This window comes from Tasmannia lanceolata, unplaced genomic scaffold, assembly GCF_043159265.1.
Source record: "Tasmannia lanceolata isolate RefF3 unplaced genomic scaffold, GAP_Taslan_0.1 ptg000007l, whole genome shotgun sequence".
NCBI classification, from domain to species: Eukaryota; Viridiplantae; Streptophyta; class Magnoliopsida; order Canellales; family Winteraceae; genus Tasmannia; species Tasmannia lanceolata.
In genome coordinates, this window is record NW_027518684.1 from 18,826,929 (window position 1) to 18,846,282 (window position 19,354).

Here is a 19,354-nt window from a genome sequence, read left to right on the forward strand (position 1 = left end):
TAAAAGATAGGTCATGTTTGAGATTAAAAATATATCTAAGAGTCGGTGCGTACATCCTAGAGAATAAGAGGAAAATCAATTTTATCGTGAAAACACTATCCACACCCCTTAAACACACCCTAAAAATCCACAGCCCCTCCGAGAACAATATGTTTTAACTGCAAGACTTGCACCTTGGCTCACTCTTGATTTACTTTTGAGAAAAGAAAGGGTGTCGTTATTTGCTTGCATCCTCTGTCTTACCGCAACTGCTGGCATGATGGTGGGTGGAACAGCTGTCGAACAATTGAAGGAGCGGGTTCAACGGTGGGAAGATTTGCCTACGGTGCTTCACTCCACCGCTTCACCTAGCAACACGACGCTTGTATTGCTCTCCCACAAACCCTGTTTTCATAGTTTTGGCTGCTTCCATTTCGCTCCATTATAAGCGGATCTCGAACCATCATTTGGTGGAGCCGTAGCAAAAGCAAGTCTTCACAGGGCAATTATCACTGCTTATGGACCCGAACCTGGGTGATCTATCCATGACCAAACAAAATTACTCTAGAATGCATATATATTTTCAAGATCTTTATCTCATGTATGGCCATGTAGTCCACAAGGTGATCCAAACCGTTCATCTGTTGTGCCACAACGTGAATAGGTTGTGCCCCAAAAAGTCTTTTCTAATGATCCTAACCCTCGGATCTATAGAGGTTTCCAAAATGTGCAGTCCCTCCATAGATAGGAGGGTTAGTATCATCATAAATGATTTTTAGGGCACAACCTATCTAAGTTGCGGCCCAACAAATGAACAGTCTGAATCACCCTATGAAGTGGCCGGAGCGGTACATTTGGAAAATATTGGACTATAAGGCCACACTATACACAATCTCATACTAATTGGATGATCGTAACTGTCCATTTATACAGGTGATCGATCACTTTTGCTACCATTTTTTTGGTCAATGTGAACTATGGGCCCCACCTGATAGATAAGTATCCATTCCATGTAGACATAAGCGGTGGTCCCATCCTCGTGTTCATCATGGTTTTCCGTATGTAGTTGCTTTGAGCCTTTGAGCGATACTTTTGAAATTATGCCGACTTACAAGCCTTTTCTTAAGCTACCTAAGGGAGCACTTAACGGTGTTCTCGTAGAAGTTCAAAACACAAACGGTAGTTTCTCTCTCATTGCCGGTTTCTGACTTGACGAACGTGGACCGTTGGATATGGGAACGTTGGAGATGGGTTATGTACTTATTTCGCATTGCCCACAAAACCCCCAAAATCGTACGGTCTTTTGCGTGTCTCCAAAGCAAAATGCCAAAATCTCCTCCAAGGCTCTCTTCACTTGCGTTCCTCGGAAAGCAAATCCCCGGAAACATACTCCTTTTTTTCTTGACAAGACCTTTACAAGACATAATTCTAGTGTTCACTTGCTTTCCTGAGAAAATAACAAGCCTGGGTGGAATATGTCAAATAATGACATGGAATTGCCAAAAATGACGTGGAAATGTCTCTTTTCTTACTAGTGTGGGAAACCAAATCCCATTATTTTGGTCGGATTTGCTTTCCCGGGAAAATTGGTGATAAAAAGTGGGCAAGCAGTTTCTCGGGAAACATTTTCCTGCATAGATTCTGCGCACGTGAACAGGCGTGGGAAACCTTTTCCTACACAGTTTCCTTGGATTTCCTTTCCTAATGCCACGTCAGAATCCCGAAAAACCTTTTCTTTTCCTTTCCCGGGAAAACAAGTGAACAGAGCCCAAAAGTCCAAAGGAGTCTCCTCCTACTCAAAATGGGCGCAGTACGCACCCCAAAATCCGCTTCCTCTGTGAAACCAAATATTCCCAACGGCTTGTTTTGGCCATTTCCACCCATATCTTATAATAAAATAGGATTTACTAGCGTCCATCGCAGAAGGCATTTTGCATACGGGCTGTTGCATGTGAGAGCAGCTACACAGGCTCACGTTTCAGCAGATTTTGTCCTCATTTACAAGAGCCACCACATAATAGGCTCACTTTGGAACAGAATTTGTCTTCATTCAAGATGTGGCTGCTCTCACATGCAATGCGAAATGCCTAGAGTAAGACCTAAAACATCATGTCTTCTATTATCTTAGAGGGAAATGATATGGAGACCTAGAGTAAGACCTAAAACGGGACCTGCAATGAGAATATGCCATGTATGATTTCCCTAAACTAAAGGGATTGCTAACGTCACTAGTGATGCTGTGGTGTGAAACAATTTGTTCGGTCCCCTTTTAGGTCCTACTCCCAGTTTCCCTAGCATTACTCTTATTTAAACAGCTGTCAAAGGTTATTACAATTCCAAAAATCTCTCAGATGCCAGTTAAAAAAGAAAAGACAAGCTGAGTTTGTGCAGCTATTAAAACATGGCAGTGCTAATATCAGTAGCCTCTGAAAATTAGTTATACAATCCCCACGACGTCGCGGTAGCCAGAAAGTGGGTCCCACCTTTGGCATATATGAACCATTCACATGAAAATCCTTGCTTTGGTTTTCTCATGGCCAAAAAATCACGGCCAGCGTTTAACAACAAAAAAGACACAGCATTTGAGTTTACGATTGCATGATTGGAATCGACATAATTTCTAATTTCTACTCCAATTCTCCCTGAGCTCTGTTTGGATGCCGGGTTTTTTTTCTTCCTGGGATTTATGTGGGTAAAGGTAGGAGACAAAAGAGGGGACAAGCATTAATTAGAGAAAGATATTATGATGAGTGGAGAGAGAGGGTAGAGAGAGAAAGAGAGAACACCCTTTTCAAGACAAGATTTTGCTGATGTCAGCAAGAAAAAGCTGATGTGACCACTAAACCTTTACCCACATAAATCCTGGGAACAAAAAAAACCCAGCAACCAAACAGAGCAAACAATGGGAAAAATTAAAAGGAAAAATGCCCATCTGTACAAAAAATTCACCTTTTGGTGAGTTTTGTTGGAAATATAGATGATCAGAATACTACAAATCTTAAGGTGTTGGAACTGTTAACATAAATATAGATGATTAGATAATGCACCCCACTTTTAACATGAATTGTGGGCAGACTTTAATGCTTTTTGACGCGTTAAAAGCGGGGCGCATGATCCTTAGGGGGGCGTAGAAAATTATCTCCCTTAAATAATAGTGGTTTTTATAGGCTACTAAATTGCCACTGCCATGTTTTAATAACTGCACTAACTTTCCTTGTCTTTCATTATTGAACCACCGTCAAAGGTTATAGGAATCCACAAAAAGCTCACATAAGCTAATTAAAAAAAAGGGATAAATACATTTACCTCCCCTCTAGTTTCTGACACATCCACTTCTACCCCTGTGGTTTAAAAAGTGACAAAGACCTCCCCTCTAGTTTCGTTGGTTTTTTTTAACTGGACGGTGCAAACGGCGCGCGTGAAATGACCCATTTGCCCTCTGTTTTAAGTCGACAACAGTTGGGTATTTTATCTTTGGGTTTTTTTATCTCTGGGGTTTTACTCGACGGAACTAGGGTTTTCAATTTGTGGAAGACGAACGACTATTTCCTGTCATCTTCAACCTTGGAACCATCGATTCGAGGGTTTCTAAAACATTCGTCTTCTCCAAGCGTTTCAAGTTTGGAAGATTTCTGTCTTTTAATGTCGTGTTGTGGGAATATTGTAGAAAATGATTGGTAGGTGTTAAAATAGTTTACAAACCCTTTTGTCTGTAAATATTTTAGGAAGTTTTAAAGGCTTGATTCCAAAGTTCTCACTTAAAACAAAGTTTCTGTGATTTTTTAATGGAAAATTGTCGGGTTAGGTGTTCTTTCGATGTAAACTGTAATATTAGTTAGGGTTTATGAGTATTTTATTGGTTTTTGTGGAATGTCGAATTTTTTTGTGGAGAAACACTATGTTGTGGTCCCAATTTGTGAGAAAGATGTCTTTTTGCCCCCTTTTTAAGGCTTTTTGTGCTATCTGTCTTGCATATGGTGTTAGTGCGGTCCTCCTTTTTAGGGCTTTTTGTGCTATCTGTCTTTCACATTAAGCATGTTGTGTTCCCCCACTGGAGATTCAGTGTTTTTTTTGCTTTGAAAGTAGGGTGCATATGTTGTGGTCCCCCTGGAGAATCCATGTATTTTGGATTGAAAATAGGGGTCTGCCACTGCAAATGTGCAAATGTTGTGGTCCCCCCCACTGAAAATTCTATGATTTATGCTTTGAAAGTAGGGTGCAATGAGTGAATGTCGTGGTCCCCCCTTTGCAAAGTTAATGTTTTTTGCTTTCTAATTAGGGGTCTAGCAGTGCAATTGGGTATATATTGTACTCTCCCTTTACAAAGTCAATGATTTTGCTTTAAAATTAGGGTTGTCCCTATGCAAATTAGTATATGTAGTGGTCCCCTACTGGAAATGATTATATGTTGATTTGAAATGATTATATGATGCTTTGAAATGGTCCCATTCTATCACTGCTGAGTCAAATGCAATGCGTATATGTTGTCCCTTTCAGTGTATTTTAACTTTGTTCTCTTACCTTTATATGGCAGTGATGGCCCCTGGGTATCTCACTTTCGAGGTGCATCATGGTGGGGAATTTGACAGTAAAAAGAGGGGGTATAAAGGGGGAACTGTGACGCACATCGATGACATCGACCCAGATTTGTTATCATTGTTTGAAATGCAAGACATGGTGGGAGAGATAGTTGGTGTTCCTATCCATTTGTTTATGTACCATAAGGTCCCAGGGAGAGGTAAGCATTGTGGTTTTCGAAGGATTGATTCAGACAGAGATGTCCTACAAATGATAGACCTTCATAAAGGGAAGTCTACAATTCAGATATATCTTGACACTCCCCCATTGCCAGCAAGTGTAGCTGATGTCTTGGGAGGGACATCAGAAGGACATGTTGTGGGAGGTGATGGAGGTTTGCATGTGCAAGTTGTGGCCTCCATTCCAACAGGTGGTAGCACCTCCATTCCAACAGGTGGTAGTGAGAGGCATGATGAAGCTGTCGATGATGAAGAGCACACCCCCATTCCAACAGGTGGTAGCACCTCCATTCCAATAGGTGGTAGCTCTTCCATTCCAACAGGTGGTAGTGAGAGGCATGGTGAAGCTCTCGATGATGAAGAGCATCCCCTCATTCCAACAGGTGGTAGCACCTCCATTCCAATAGGTAGTAGCTCCTCAATTCCAACAGGTGGTAGTGAGAGGCATGGTGAAGCTGTCGATGATGAAGACCACACCCTCATTCCATCAGATAGTAGTGATGAAGATTTTGAAGACTCTGATTCAGAGGATGAAGATTTTGTTGCCTCTACAATGTCAGATTACAGTGGGAGTAGTTGTGGACTAGGCAGTGAGTCTGATTATGTCGATGAAGCTGCTGATATTTTGGGAGGAGGTGAATTTGTGGGAGATGATGTACATGAAGATGAAGATGTGGTTGGGGCATGTGGAGAGGAGGTTATACCTGATGATCCTCTGATGTCAAATGCATGTGAAGATGACGAAGATGAGTATTACCGTAGAAGTCCAATATCTTCTTCAGATGAAAGAGAACCCAATATAGAGTTCAATGAGCATGTGGACATGGAGAAGATATTGTTGGCCGTGGGGATGATTTTCAGCTCCCCCAAAGTGTATAGAGCTGCATTGAAAGAGTATGCAATTGAACATGGATTTGAGTACATGTATGTCAAGAATGAGCCTTCCAAAGTTACTGCAGAATGCAAGAGCAAATGTGGTTGGAGAATACATGCATCTCGTATGCAACAGGGAGAAGGATTTCAAATAAAAACTTTCAATTCTATTCATAACTGCCCTAGATCATATAACAACCACCATGTTTCTTCTACTTGGTTGTCGTCAAAATATGTTGAGAAGATCAGGGATGATCCCAAATGGAATGTTCATGCAATACGGAAGAGTATTAAGAGAGATTTCAAGATTGATGTACCTAAGTCAAAGATTTATAGGGCCAAGAGGAAGGCTTTAGAATGCATTGATGGAGGGTATGTTGAGCAATATGCTAGAATTTGGGACTACTGTGATCTTGTCAAGGTTAAAAACCCAGGTAGTTGTTTGAAGTTGAAGGTCGAGAGGCCTACTTTGGATGTGTTTCCAACCTTTCAGAGGCTATATATCAGTCTCCATGCTATGAGATCGGGATTCTTGGCTGGTTGTAGGCCTTTTATAGGCTTGGATGGTTGCCATTTAAAAGGTCGATGGGGAGGCCAAATTCTTAGTGCAGTTGGGAAGGATGCAAATGATCAGATGTTCCCAATAGCCTATGCAATAGTGGAGGCTGAACTGAAAGAATCATGGACTTGGTTTCTGACAACACTCCTCAATGACATTGGTCAAATTGAGACTCATGGTTGGACCTTCATTTCTGACAGACAGAAGGTATACATCATTTACTTACAGTTTCAAGTGTTTATATGGTAATGTAGTTGTCTTTTAATTCTAGAATTCTATAAATGTACCTATCACCTTGTTATTGCAGGGATTGGTTGAAACTTTTGAAGATATCTTGCCAAATGCGGACCACAGGTTTTGTGTCAGGCATATGTATAGCAACTTTAAGGCGGAGTTCAAGGGTAAGATTTTGAAGGATACTATGTGGGCAGCAGCATATGCTACCACTCCGATTGAATTTCAGAGGCACATGGCAGAGATGGAGAAGCTTGATAAGCAAGCTCATGCATATCTTACGAAAATTAATCCTACATTGTGGTCAAGATCAGCATTTAGCCCTAGGCCAAAATGCAATCTTCTAGTGAACAACCTGTCGGAGACATTCAATGCCTTTATTCTACCTGCTAGGGACAAGCCCATTGTAACGATGTTGGAAACCATAAGAAGGCTTCTTATGGGGAGATTCCAAAAGCAGAGATCAGATATGGAGAGTTATGGGGGACCTATCTGCCCCAAAATACAAGAGAAGTTGGAGAAGGCAAAGGTTGCGGCTTGTGATTGCCATGTCGAATGGTCTGGTGGGGAGGAGTATGAAATTGAAAGGTATGGGAAGCAATATGTTGTTAACTTAGGGCAAAAGACTTGTGGATGTAGGAATTGGGACTTGAGTGGTATCCCATGCATGCATGCTATTGCAGTCATCTTCTACCACCATGAGACTGTAGAGAAATATGTCGACCCCTGCTACCAGAAAGATGCCTTCCAGAGGAGTTATAAAGAACTGATTCATCCCATGCCTAGTATGGAGCAGTGGCCATCTTTAGACATGGACCCGGTCCTCCCACCTCCAATAAGAAGGCCCCCAGGAAGGCCAAAGAAACTGAGGAGGAGGGATGCAGATGAACCCAGAAGACCTACAAATCCATTCAAGTTAGTAAGAAAGCATGGGTCACTAAAATGTAGTAAGTGTGGTCTGTTTGGACACAACAGTCGCACTTGCAAAGGGCCTATCAAGGAAAAAAGGAAGTGGGCTTCTCGAGGAGAAGCACACCATCTACTACTAGTGATGCAGCTGGTGCTACTACATCTGTTGTTGGGCATCGTAGAGGAAAAGAACCAGTCACCAGGGGCTTGCACACACCTGGAGGAAGAAGTGAGAGACGTGGCAGAGGTAGTAGAGGTGGGAGAAGAGGCCATTTCTTCTCTTATCCGACAAGAAAAGTAAGTAACCTTCATAGTTCCATATGAGTTAGTACATGTCACTATGGCCTAACTTCTTCTTGTTGGCAACTTTGCAGTCTCCTCGCAAATTAAGTGCACCTGCTGCTACTGCTGGTACTTCTGCTGTTGAAAGTACTTCTGTACCTTATTTTGGGACCCAACAGTCTTCAGCTCCAAGTGGGAAGTGATGTTTGGATTCTCTTCATAGATGTCTTCAGCTCCAGGTGGAGGGTTTTGATGGGCATGCTTACTTTCAAGTTGAAGATGGCCAATGTTTTGGAAGTTTATTGCAGGGATTAGTTATGTTATGTTAACAATGTTATGTAAACACTGTTTTTTCTATGTTCTTCATGAATACTTGGGGGATTAGTTATGGTTGTCTTCTTCTTGCATGTGGAGGGTTTTGGGTTTTTGTAATGAACTGGTGTAATTTGACATTGGTTTCAGATGGCATACGTGTCTTTGTAATGCAAATGACAGACATGTATTTCTCCATGGCTTGTATTAAATGAACAGGTGGTCTATGCTGAACAAGTGATCTATGCTTGTATTGAATGGATATTTGTCCATGGGTTGTATTAAATGAACAGCTGCTCTATGCTTGTATTGAATGGAATTTGCTTCATGCTTATATTCCCTATATTCAATCAACAGGTGCTCTATGCTTGTAATGAATGGGATCTGCTTCATGCTTGTATTCAATGAACAGGTTCTACATGCTTGTATTCAATGAACATGTGGTACATGCTTGTATTGAATGAACAGGTGCAGCAGAATCATTGAATGAACATGTGCTCTGCAGCAGAATCATTGAATGAACAGGTGCTTCATGCTTGTATTGAATGAACATGTGCTTCATGTTTCTATTCAATGAACATGTGCTTCATGCTTGTATTCAATGGACAGGTGCTTCAAATGGGTTGTATTCAATGAACAGGTCATCTATGCTTCTATTGAATGGTATCTGCTTCTTATGAACATGGTAATTCAACCAGCTCATTCAACCTGATAATTGAACATGGTAATTCACAGTGGTTATTGAAGGTGCTGGCAATTGATGTTGATTGCATTCAATCATTATTAATGTTGGTTGAATTCCTTTCATGGTTGGAAAGTCAACATGGTAATTGAACCTAGTAATTCATACCAACCATTAAGAAGTAGGGTTCAGACCTCCCAATTAAGAAGTAAAAACCGAAATAACACCAACCATCATGATAAGAAATAGATTGAAATCTACTTTCATTTCTTCAACACATTTCCTACATAGATAGTCTTTCAAAACATCATTTCAATACAGACACTAAGAAAACAGCACATAGAAGAGCAGCACCCCATGACATGGCAAGAAAGGTCCGCAAAATCTTTTCCCTGCGACGATACTTGTCGACTTCAGCGTCCAACCTTTCAAGCTCCGCCAGCACCTTTGAGAACTTCTGCATAACCTCCGGTACGATAGCACTTCCTCGAACACATATCGGTGGATCCACCCATTCGAAAAAACCACAAGCATCCATCTGAAATCATAGAAGCTCATTTAGAGTTACCCCATAATTCATATCCAAAGTATGACTACTCACAAAAGATTGCTCACCTCATACCCAAAACACCCCAAAAACCTTCGCCCGAAGTTAGTGCTAGTCCATGATGTCCTTAGTGGCGCTCGTTGTCCACAGTGGCATGGTGTGAAGGCAAAACCTTGTGAATGTGTACCACTCGAAGAGGAACCAGCTGATGCCATCTACCTAGGCCAAAAAATTACCCAACTGTTATTTTTTTCAAATTAGGCAAACCCTTATAATGCACTTATAAGGGTTTCTTACTTGTAAATTAACCAACATTAACTGGTAGGGTTTTTATTAATAAAACTCATTCCAAACCCTAACTTACAAGAGTTTTTGACAAATAAATCACAGCCACAAATCAAATACAAGAAAACCACAGAACTCAAATACAAAAAAACCCCCACAAATCAAACACAAGAAAACCCCCAAAAATCGCAGCCAAGTAAACAACAAACATTAGGATTTTTTAAACATTAGGTATACAGAACAACAAATAGTAACAAATTTCACCACAGATGTCATTAACAATATATTACTTCGTTTGTACAATGGGAAATGATGAAATACATAGATGTAGTATAAAATCAGAAAACATACCTGTAACTACGTGGAAGGTGTGTCCAGCCAAGAACCCTAACCCTTCGAAGTTCCCTCTTCCACAACGAAGCTCTGTTTCAGATATTAAAAAAAAACGGTCTGTAAATGCCTTATATAAAGAGAACACAGATACGGGGGTATTTTGGTCCATAAAATATTAACCCTGGTTACTTTCTACGGTTCTGTCGGGTTAACGTAACGGCCAATTGACGGAAGGGGTATACTTATAACCAAACGAAACTAGAGGGGAGGTCTTTGTCACTTTTTAAACCAAAGGGGTAGAAGTGGATGTGTCAGAAACTAGAGGGGAGGTAAATGTATTTATCCCTAAAAAAGAAAAAGAAAAGACAAAACCGCTTGCCCATTTTGCTTGGGTCAGATCAGTTGAATTATGGGTCGTATATTTGAAGCGGCCGCACGTAGAATTGAAACGTTTTCTATTTATAGACGATAGCGGGAAAACGACTTTCTATAAATAACTCAGCCCCATTTCATTTTAGAAGAAAAAACCCCTCGAATCTCCATTCCCTCTACTTTCTTTCCCTCGATCTCTCAAAACCATTCCAAGAGCGGTCGAAAATGCCTCAAGGAACGATCCAAGTTCTTCTCGTCAGTGCCAAAGCTCTAGAGAACACCGATTTTCTCACTAAGTCTTCTAACACCTCCCTCTAATTTCTTTTAACGATCGTGTGTTCGATGTCCTTCATCTTGATTTTCTGGAATTGATTTGAATGAATCGTGTTTTTTTTTTTTTTTTTTCTAACCGCATCTTTGCTAGGTTTTTGTTATGGATTCATTTCCACTGTGATATTCTCTATACGCTCTATTTGGCTGATTTTTCTGCTATAATTTCTTCAGATCTGGATTTTCTGGAACTGAATGTCCAGATCTTTAAGATTTATTTTAACTGTATGTTTGCTAGGATTCTGTTTTGATTCAAATCAACGGTGTTTTTTTTTTCTCTCTGTAAGTTCTCTTTTTCTGATCATCCGTTTAGATTTCTCTGGATTTATCTTTTTGCTGATCATCTCCTTCTAGGTTTTTTAATCACTCGCTTGTTACGTTTCTTTTTCATTTTAATTACTTACATATTGTGTTTTCTGCTGTGAGCTCTCCTTTGATGATCTTCAGTTTCAATTTCTTCGGATCTCTTATTTTATAGTGAGGAATTAGATTTTGAATTGGTCTTTACTAATTACTAGGATTATCTTTTCGTCTTCTGTTTCATATTTGCGTGAACAGATTTTCTCTTTGAACTAACTCACTTCTTTTGCCTCTTATATGTTTTAACTTGTTCGGATCTCTCTTTCAGGTATTTGAGCTTTTCCATATACATCACGTTTTCTACTACTTTCTACTGTTTTTAACAGTGCTTTGTGGTGAAAACTAATTTTTGCTGATCTTCTGTTTCATTTCCTTCCATTTTCGCTTTATTTCTGGTTGAATTTGTATTTCTCTCAAATGAATAATGTTTTTTACTCTCTTTTGTTGTCCATTGGTTCACTAGATTTCCATTTTTCTTATATATATGAACAGTATTTCTCAGTCTAATGACTATTTTTCCTCTGCAAATTTTCCGTTTTTGTGAGTCTAATTACTATTTTTCCTTCGCAAATCTTCTGTCTTGGTTTCTTCAGATCTCATATTTTAGTGTAAAGTGTGCCTTCTAGTTTATTATAATTATTATTAGTGTTGTTGTTGTTGTTGTCTGTGTGTTAATTAGGTTTCTGTTATAGCACATGACCAACAAATTCTTCATAAGTTCTTGAAAATCTTGTTTACTTGAATTTTTTTTTTGCTGAACTAGTCTAAGTTCCATCGGTGTTTTAACTTTTTCTTAATCTGTACTTCTACATATCCTGCAAAGCTCTTGAAACCTTGTTTTCTGTTTGTTATTTGTTCATTGTTTTATGTTTGATGAGCTATAAATTTTAAACTAAACAGGTAACATGGATCCTTATGTTATCCTCATCTGGCGCACTCAAGAGCAGAAAAGCAGTGTTGCATCAGGTGCATTTCTTAACCTCTTTTGATTCTTGGTTATTTTACTGTGCTTTTTTATTCTTTGGTTGGGAAGATGAGATCTGGAAAACCCACAACCTCAATTTTGCTTACCAAAGCACCGTCTCCGTAGAGTAAAGGTCTCAACATCCCAACTTCTATTTTCTTTGGGTAAGCTGGTGTCAAACACTCAAACTTGCCGTGCGAAGTTCTGTCAAATGAATTATAGGTTCAATCTTTGTCTCTGTTCTCTGGACCTGTCCACGAGTAACAGTGTTCGGTGCATCAGCCACATCTGTGGTTGAAAGGCGGATATGTCTGCTAAATCCTGATTTCTATATGACAATTTATTCATTTACCACAATTCTCTTAATTTATTCAATCTTCTGTTTCTTCATATTGTTCTGATTGTCATTTACAAGAACTATTGGATAGTTAATTTGGCATATATTTAAGGATTTCTCTCTCTCTCTCTCTCTCTCTCTCTCTCTCTCTCTCTCTCTCTCTCTCTCTCTCTCTCTCTCTCTCTCTCTCTCTCATGGAAATGACATGGGGATGGTGGGTCGATGTCTGGAATATAGTAAGTTGAGTAAGTTAGAGGCACTAAAAGTGAAGTGCCCTATGACAAAGGTCTAAAAAATTTTCACTTGATGAAGAATTGAGGCTGTGTCTACTTGAAACTTGGTTGATACTTGAAATCTATTTTTCTATCTTGAAAACTTGATACTCAAGTGAGTATCTTGCAGTTTTAAAATGATCAAAGTACCTACTTAACCTTTACCAGAGCCGTAATTCAGTCAAGTTGACTTACAAAGTTCTTTTGAGTACTCAGTTAAATTTCCATTCAATATCTATCGCCCTCAGGCTATCAATTTCACTGAAATCTTAAGAGTCAAAAGAGAGAGGAAGCCATTTGGCTCCCTCATTCAGCGACAACAATGGCTCAAGGCTTGCATTGATTGGCATACCAGTTTGGGATGGATAATCTTTTTGGTTCAGTTAATTTTATTTTCCATGTACCCAAGAACTGCCCTGATCCGTGTTTGCTATTTCTTCCTTCATTTTGTTCTTGGGAGTCCTGTTTTTCTTTTTCTTGTTATCTCTTACCAGCAGAGAAAGAAGACAATATTATAATCATTCTAAAAACATTTTAGTTTTCGGGTAATTTTAGGAACACATAAAAGGTAATGGTTTAAATTTAATAGTAGTTACATTTCTAGATGGTGTGAGAATGGCAGTAGACATCATTGTTCCGAACTGTCAGTCTCATTGGGTCCTTTTCAGACTCACTCCATTCTCTGTTGGCAGCATAGTTTCTGACATAGATTTCAAGGCTCCTTATGGTCCTTATGGTTCCCATTCAACCTGTCGGAACTTTTCGGTTGCACAGTCGGATCTTAAATTGGAGCATAGTTGAGTTAATCTTCTACCTCGGGTATTACTCCCAAGTCAGAAGGTCACAATCCCTTGACCCTCCAGGTCACCAAAGAGATTATTTTCTACTCAAATTTTGGCTGATCCTCTCGATTGGGAGGTATCAAGGTCCTAGTTTCTTTAGCAGTTATACTTGTAATTAACTTATCTTGTGCTCTCCTCAAATACAGCTTTCATGTCTTTTACCATGCCATAGTTGATGTAGATCAATGTTCCATTGCCGCAGGTAAAGGATCTGAACCAGAGTGGAATGAGACCTTTGTATTTACTGTTTCTGACAGTACCTCAGAACTTACTCTCAAAATAATGGATAGTGATTTTGGCTCCGAGGATGATTTTGTGGGAGAAGCAACGTGAGTATTCTGTTACGCGTTTATTGCTTCCAAATTGTTATCTTTTATCTAGTCTGATTGATTTATGATAAATATCCATTATTGAAAAATCTAAGAAAGCTATTTTGAATAAATTCATCAATAATAGGAGCAAGAGAAATGGACCTGTTTGTGGTTTGTAATTAGAGCAAAAAACAAAGGAAGAAGAAAGAGGAAGAGGGAGAAAAAAAGAGAGGAGAGAATAATGAGAAGAGACAAAAAAAATGCTCACATAATCATATACTTAAAGTGACACAAGATGGGTGGGTACATAAAGATCATTATACATGTGGTTGGGATTCCAATTGATGTAGGATGATCAATGGGAAGGGAGGAGAGTTGATATCTATGAGTTGGGGGATGTTCGAATAGGGTTCGAATTTGGATCAGATCTGTAATCTTGGCGTTCTAGGATGATCCAGCCATTGGATCATCATTGGATATAAGTTAAAATCTGTTTCTACCAAAGTTGGATGAAAATCGTACATTTGGATTGCCTATCTGGGCAAAAATAACGACATCTAGATCTGATCTTGTATTCAGATCTAACTGTTGAATTGGATTGATTTTTGGGTATGTTACGACAATTATAGAGAAGGATTTTTTCTTCTTCTAAATTTGGTCAAGATCGGACTGTAGGATCAATAGTTATGGGGCCTTTAAGGAATTGATCAAAAAAATAATTCTTGATCCTATGATTGGATCAAGAATCAGATTTTAAGAAACGACTAGAATAGGTTGAAGATTAAATGGAGATGTTGAAAAAGAGGTGACCTTGGAAGGCTAAGGGGAAGAAAGGGTAAAGGAAAGTAATGAAGGTTTGGACTATGACTTAAGGTATCTCCTTTGATACCTTAAAGAAAGTAAAGGAGGCTTGGAATTCAATCCCCATAACCAGGGAATCTCCCACATGGGCCTCCCATCATTTTCATCATGCTAAATCAGAATTTTGGCTTTGGAATTCAATCCTTGGTATCTCCTTTCATAGCCAACTTAGCATGGGGCGGGGGTACAGTTCAGGGTCCATCTCTTGTCAGTCTCTCCCTTGGTATTTTTATAGACGAATGAGATGGGGTTAAGAAGTGAGATCAAATTTGAGTATACAGTACTAAATACCAATGCAAATGGCTGAGATACCAAAGTGAGAACAGTATGCCCTCATGAAAGTCTATGTAGTTTAATGTGTACAGCCTCCGTAGTTGCTATAAACTTCTGGATTTTGAAAAAGAGAAGCTGTAGATCTACATGGTGCCTCATGAGTGCTTTTGTTGCAGAATTGGTAGTCTTTTATTGGAATAATTACCATCACAAGATATCTTATAGTGCCAAAAATACTAATGGCAATCGGAATGATATTAACTCCTATTTATTCATTTTCTCTTTTATGTTAGATCTTCTATGGATGCAAATTATTCATAGAAGTGAGAAATATTTTGTGGATTCTGGACCACAGAATTGATGAATATCTTTCTACCTGTAATAGGTATCGGTATTTATCCCGATTCCATTCTCTCACTATAAACTCTGTAAACATGACAGTGCATTTGCTCCTGTCACTTCGCCGCGTACCTTGTTTTTCATGCTTTAGAAGAGAAACTCCACAAATCAGTTAGATGACAGAAGAATGTTTTCTTTAGGCTACTGATATCCGCACCGCCATGTTTTGGTAATGGGACAACTCACTTTGCTCTGCACTTCTCTGATCGGCTGTCCGAGAGCCTTTTGGGAATTGTAATAGTCTTTGACAACTGGTTAAATAATGTAAAACAAGTTGAGTTTGTCCGATTATCAAAACATGGTTGTGTGAATATCAGTCTCATACCTTTATATGATTTTAATTATACCAAAGCATTAGTTTTTTATTCTAGATTTTTTGTGTTATGCTTTTCCGCAAAAGGGTTATTATTTTTTTTATTTTTTTTCTAACAATTTTTAAACTCAGTTATTTTCTTTCGTTTGATCCTACGCTCTTTTGCAGTATTCCTCTTTAGAGCCCTTGTTCATGGAAGGAAGCATTCCACCAACCATTTACAACGTGGTCAAGGACCAGGAATATTGTGGCGAGATCAAAATCGGTATCTCTTTCACTCCAGAGGTATTTCTCATGTTCCTTGATTTTCTATAAGTTTTTAATGCAATCTAAAACTCTGAAGATACCATTGAACTTCCATAACACAATTTTGAGTAGTCTCTTCTGCCGAAATAATCCACGTTACTCACTCATTAGTGTTTCCCACTTTAGAGGTTTTCCTCATAGCAATTAAAATAAATAAAACAAGCCCCATAGGCCATATCCCTCCTGCCCTGTTCGTTTTGGATTTTGAGAATTGATTTCTGAGTCCAAAACTCAAAATTGTGTTTAATTTTCAGCCCAATAATCAGTTTTAAACTCAAAGTCAATTTTCAAAATCCGAAACTAACAGGATCTCCATATTCCTCACCAGCAGAACAGCGAATTCAATTTAGGCTACTGATATTGACACCACCATGTTTTGATAATTGCACCAACTCATCTTGTCTTTTATTATTTAAACAGCTGTCAAAGGTTCTTACAGTGCCCAAAAAACTTTTGGGCACTGTAATTATTAAAGCATGGTTGTGCCAATATCAGTAGCATAGATTTATTATTAATAAAAAATTAATAAAATAAAAGTGCTGTAATTAGTCTCGCACTCCTTTGTTTGGTAATGGTACCCCTTGCCTTATTAGACACTTATTTATGTAAATGGATTTTTTATAACAACCTCTAAAGCTTAGACAAGTGTAACTTATGGTGCTGTTTTAGAACAAGGGAGTGTCGTTACCAATTCCCTGAAAATAATGATTTAATGTAAATAAATCATTAAATTATACGAAAAAGAAAGTGTTGTGGAAAAGACAACGGTGGAAAATGGCAAAAAAAAAGCCAAATTCATGTTTAATTTTCAAAAGAAAATACTAATATCGTTAGCTTCGCTTGATTATCAACCGTTAAGTAGGGTTACTTTTGTCATTTGATTAAAAACATTTTTCTCTAATTTTCTCTTATAAGATTACACCATTTTAACTGCTTTTTCCTAGCAATCTTCAGGTGAAAATTATGATGGTAAAAAAGTCTGTCTCTACTGTTGTCAAGATTGCATTGTGGCCCACATTATTGGATGATCCAAACCGTTCATCTGTTGGGCATTCAGTTAAGTGGGCCCACATAATGCTCTGCTCTGTAGTGTTTTAAGTTGGACGATACAGTATTAGACAAACCTATAGATTTGGGGGGTTGGGGCAGGCAGTGGGGTTGATTTTCTTGGCAAGGCTTATTTAAGGTGTGTTCAGCAGATGAACCGTTAGGAACATCCAGTAATTTGAGATTTTCTGTTGAATTTGGACTTTGATTTCTTGACTGGGCATGTTACATAGACGACTCAGAGCTTATTCAAGATAATAATTATGTCTACTAGTAGTAGTGGTAGTAGTAACAGTTTGGGCCTGTTCGTTTGGTATTGTGACAACCAATTGTGAGCCTAAAACCTATTATTTGAGTCAAAATTACATTTAGATTTGAGTCCCATAATAGGTTTGGGGCTCTCACAATCTCAAACGAACATAGCCTTAATAAAGATGGAAAATACTATTGCTGGCTCAGGATCGGCAGTTGACTAGTGGAGATCGGCATTTCGCATTATCACTTGAATCTTAATCTTTAATGGATGGATTAGATGGCTGAGGTTTCACAAGGGGCCATCGAATCCAAACCATTGGTACGCCAATACTGAATCAAATCCGTGACTTTCACATAAAATTCCGGCCGAATGCCATTGAGAACACTTCGATGGGATGAACCTTGGCTCTTGATCCATAATGCCTCATCTACTGTTCCATCAAGAAACGCTAAAACTGTTGATTTTTGTACAAGATAAATGGTCTTGATTTTAAGGCTCAAAAATTACCTTTTACCATTGATTGTAAAAGTGAATTCTCATTTAAAAAGAGGGGATGTTTTCCAATTAATTTTGAGGGCTTGTTTTAATTTCATCGATCTGTATCACCATTGGATCCGGACATCTAGCAGGATGATCTAACGGGGGATACCACTTACCAAGGCTGTGTTACTGTTTCATCATAACATTGATCAGGCCACCCTAGCCGTCCGATCAACAGTTTTTGCTTATCTATATGCAAAACACATTGGCCACATCTTTATTAAAGCTATCCATTTGCAAGCTACCAAGATGGGTGGCTGGGATCATTGCCATCACCCACTATTAGCAATTAGCCTCAACATAAAGTTTGGAAATGGGGCCTTTTCGTAGTAGTCTGGCTACTAAATCTGGTCCTAACATTTTTCATAATCCCCTTGACCTTAAAAGGGGAAAACCAAAACGGTTAGAGAAGAGTAAAAGCAGTGTCATAGCTTATATACATACAGATCTTTTCATTTTAGCTCTCTCCTTTGGTATTCCTTGCTATATCTTTCTCATTCTCATTCTCATTCTCATTCGGCTTTAACACATTCTCGAAGAAGCAAGGTAGCCCATTGTTTTCCGGCGGCGGCAGCGAAGTTCCCTTCTCCGGCGAGTCCAACTGGAAAAGAATATCAGATTGGAACAAAGCATCCAAGCCACAAGCTGAACTTCTGTTGTTCTGTGAGTGAGACATGCTGAGCTGCTGCTGAAAGTAGTCTTCAATAGCCAATGTATCCTCTGCTACCGGAATTGCACCGGTGAGCGTCTTGAATGCAAATTCAAGACATGGGTCCGGCCACGAATCCCCGAATGGAAACACGAGCGGAGAATCTGGCTTCTCGCCGGAGAGTTTCTCGGCATCATCGAGCTTTTCTCCCAGTCCTGCATCAGGTTGGCCCAAGAGATGGTTTTCGCCTTCAAACTTTTCCTGGGTCAATCCAACGGCTGGATCAGCTCTCAATCCAACTGCTGGATCAACTCCAACATAATCCTTCCATTTAGCTGATGGGGGATGAACCCTGTTGAGATTCATGAGGTCAGGTGGCAACTCGGCTTCGATTCCGGCCAGCCTCTTTGATGATCTACGAGGCAATGTGGTCATTTTTTTGTCCTTTAGTTTTCTTGAAGGACGGCAGCCAGTTCCAATTTTGTGGTTTTCCGCCTGATTTTCTGGCAGGATCTTCATTTCTAGTTCCGATGGCACCCCATTTGACAACGGCATATGGTCTCCCAATTCTGTTGAGGCTCCGTTTTCCGATGGTAAGGGCACCCCATTCAGCAAGGGCACCCCATTTGGGTCCCCTTTATCAGACTCCTTGTTTTCTACTACCAGCAGAGGCTGCTCATTTTCTGGGGCCTTACTGTCTTTAGATTCTGATGGTACTCCTTTATCAGATGGGTGCTTGTCTTTCACTTTCAGTGGCAGCATCCCATTTTCTGGGCCATTTTTGGCTTCTACTCCATTATCTGACTGCTTTTCTTCCACTTCCAGTGGCCGGGGCCCATTTTCTGGGGCCTTCTTTTTTTCAGATTTCGGTGATGTCCTGTTCTCCGGCTGCTTCTTTTCTTCCAATTCCAGTAGAGGTGCATTCTCAACTGTGGTCTCCTCTTTCAATTCCAGTGGCACACCATTCCTCAATGGGTTATTGGATTCTGATTCTATAGGTTGCTTATCCAATGGTCCAGTAGTACCGAGCTGATTTTTAGGTCTCCTTCCGGATCTTCTCTTTGGCTCAGCACTTTGAGGACCGAGCTGATTTTTAGCTCCCCTTGTTCGCCTTCTCTCTGGCTCAGCATTTTGTGGGGTTATGCTACTCGGCCCAGCACCTAACCCACC

The 19,354-nt window shown here is 39.5% G+C and overlaps 2 protein-coding genes across 2 annotated transcripts in view; one reads left to right on the top strand and one right to left on the bottom strand.

Moving 5' to 3' along the window:
* Positions 1-10,261: 10,261 nt before the first annotated feature.
* LOC143880641 (elicitor-responsive protein 3-like) lies at positions 10,262-15,860 on the top strand. The gene is made up of 6 exons (XM_077383619.1): positions 10,262-10,420; positions 10,549-10,679; positions 11,715-11,780; positions 13,432-13,558; positions 14,614-14,624; positions 15,568-15,860. Exons 1-6 carry the CDS (start codon positions 10,350-10,352, stop codon positions 15,699-15,701), a joined length of 540 nt encoding a protein of 179 aa, XP_077239734.1. The 5' UTR covers positions 10,262-10,349; the 3' UTR covers positions 15,702-15,860.
* Positions 15,861-17,768: 1,908 nt separating this feature from the next.
* LOC143882194 (uncharacterized) overlaps positions 17,769-19,354 on the bottom strand; it is a 35,716-nt gene continuing 34,130 nt past the window's right edge. The window contains exon 10 of the mRNA XM_077385653.1: positions 17,769-19,353. Coding sequence (XP_077241768.1) covers positions 17,993-19,353 — 1,361 coding nt within the window. The 3' untranslated portion in view covers positions 17,769-17,992. The remainder of the gene's footprint in view (position 19,354) is intronic.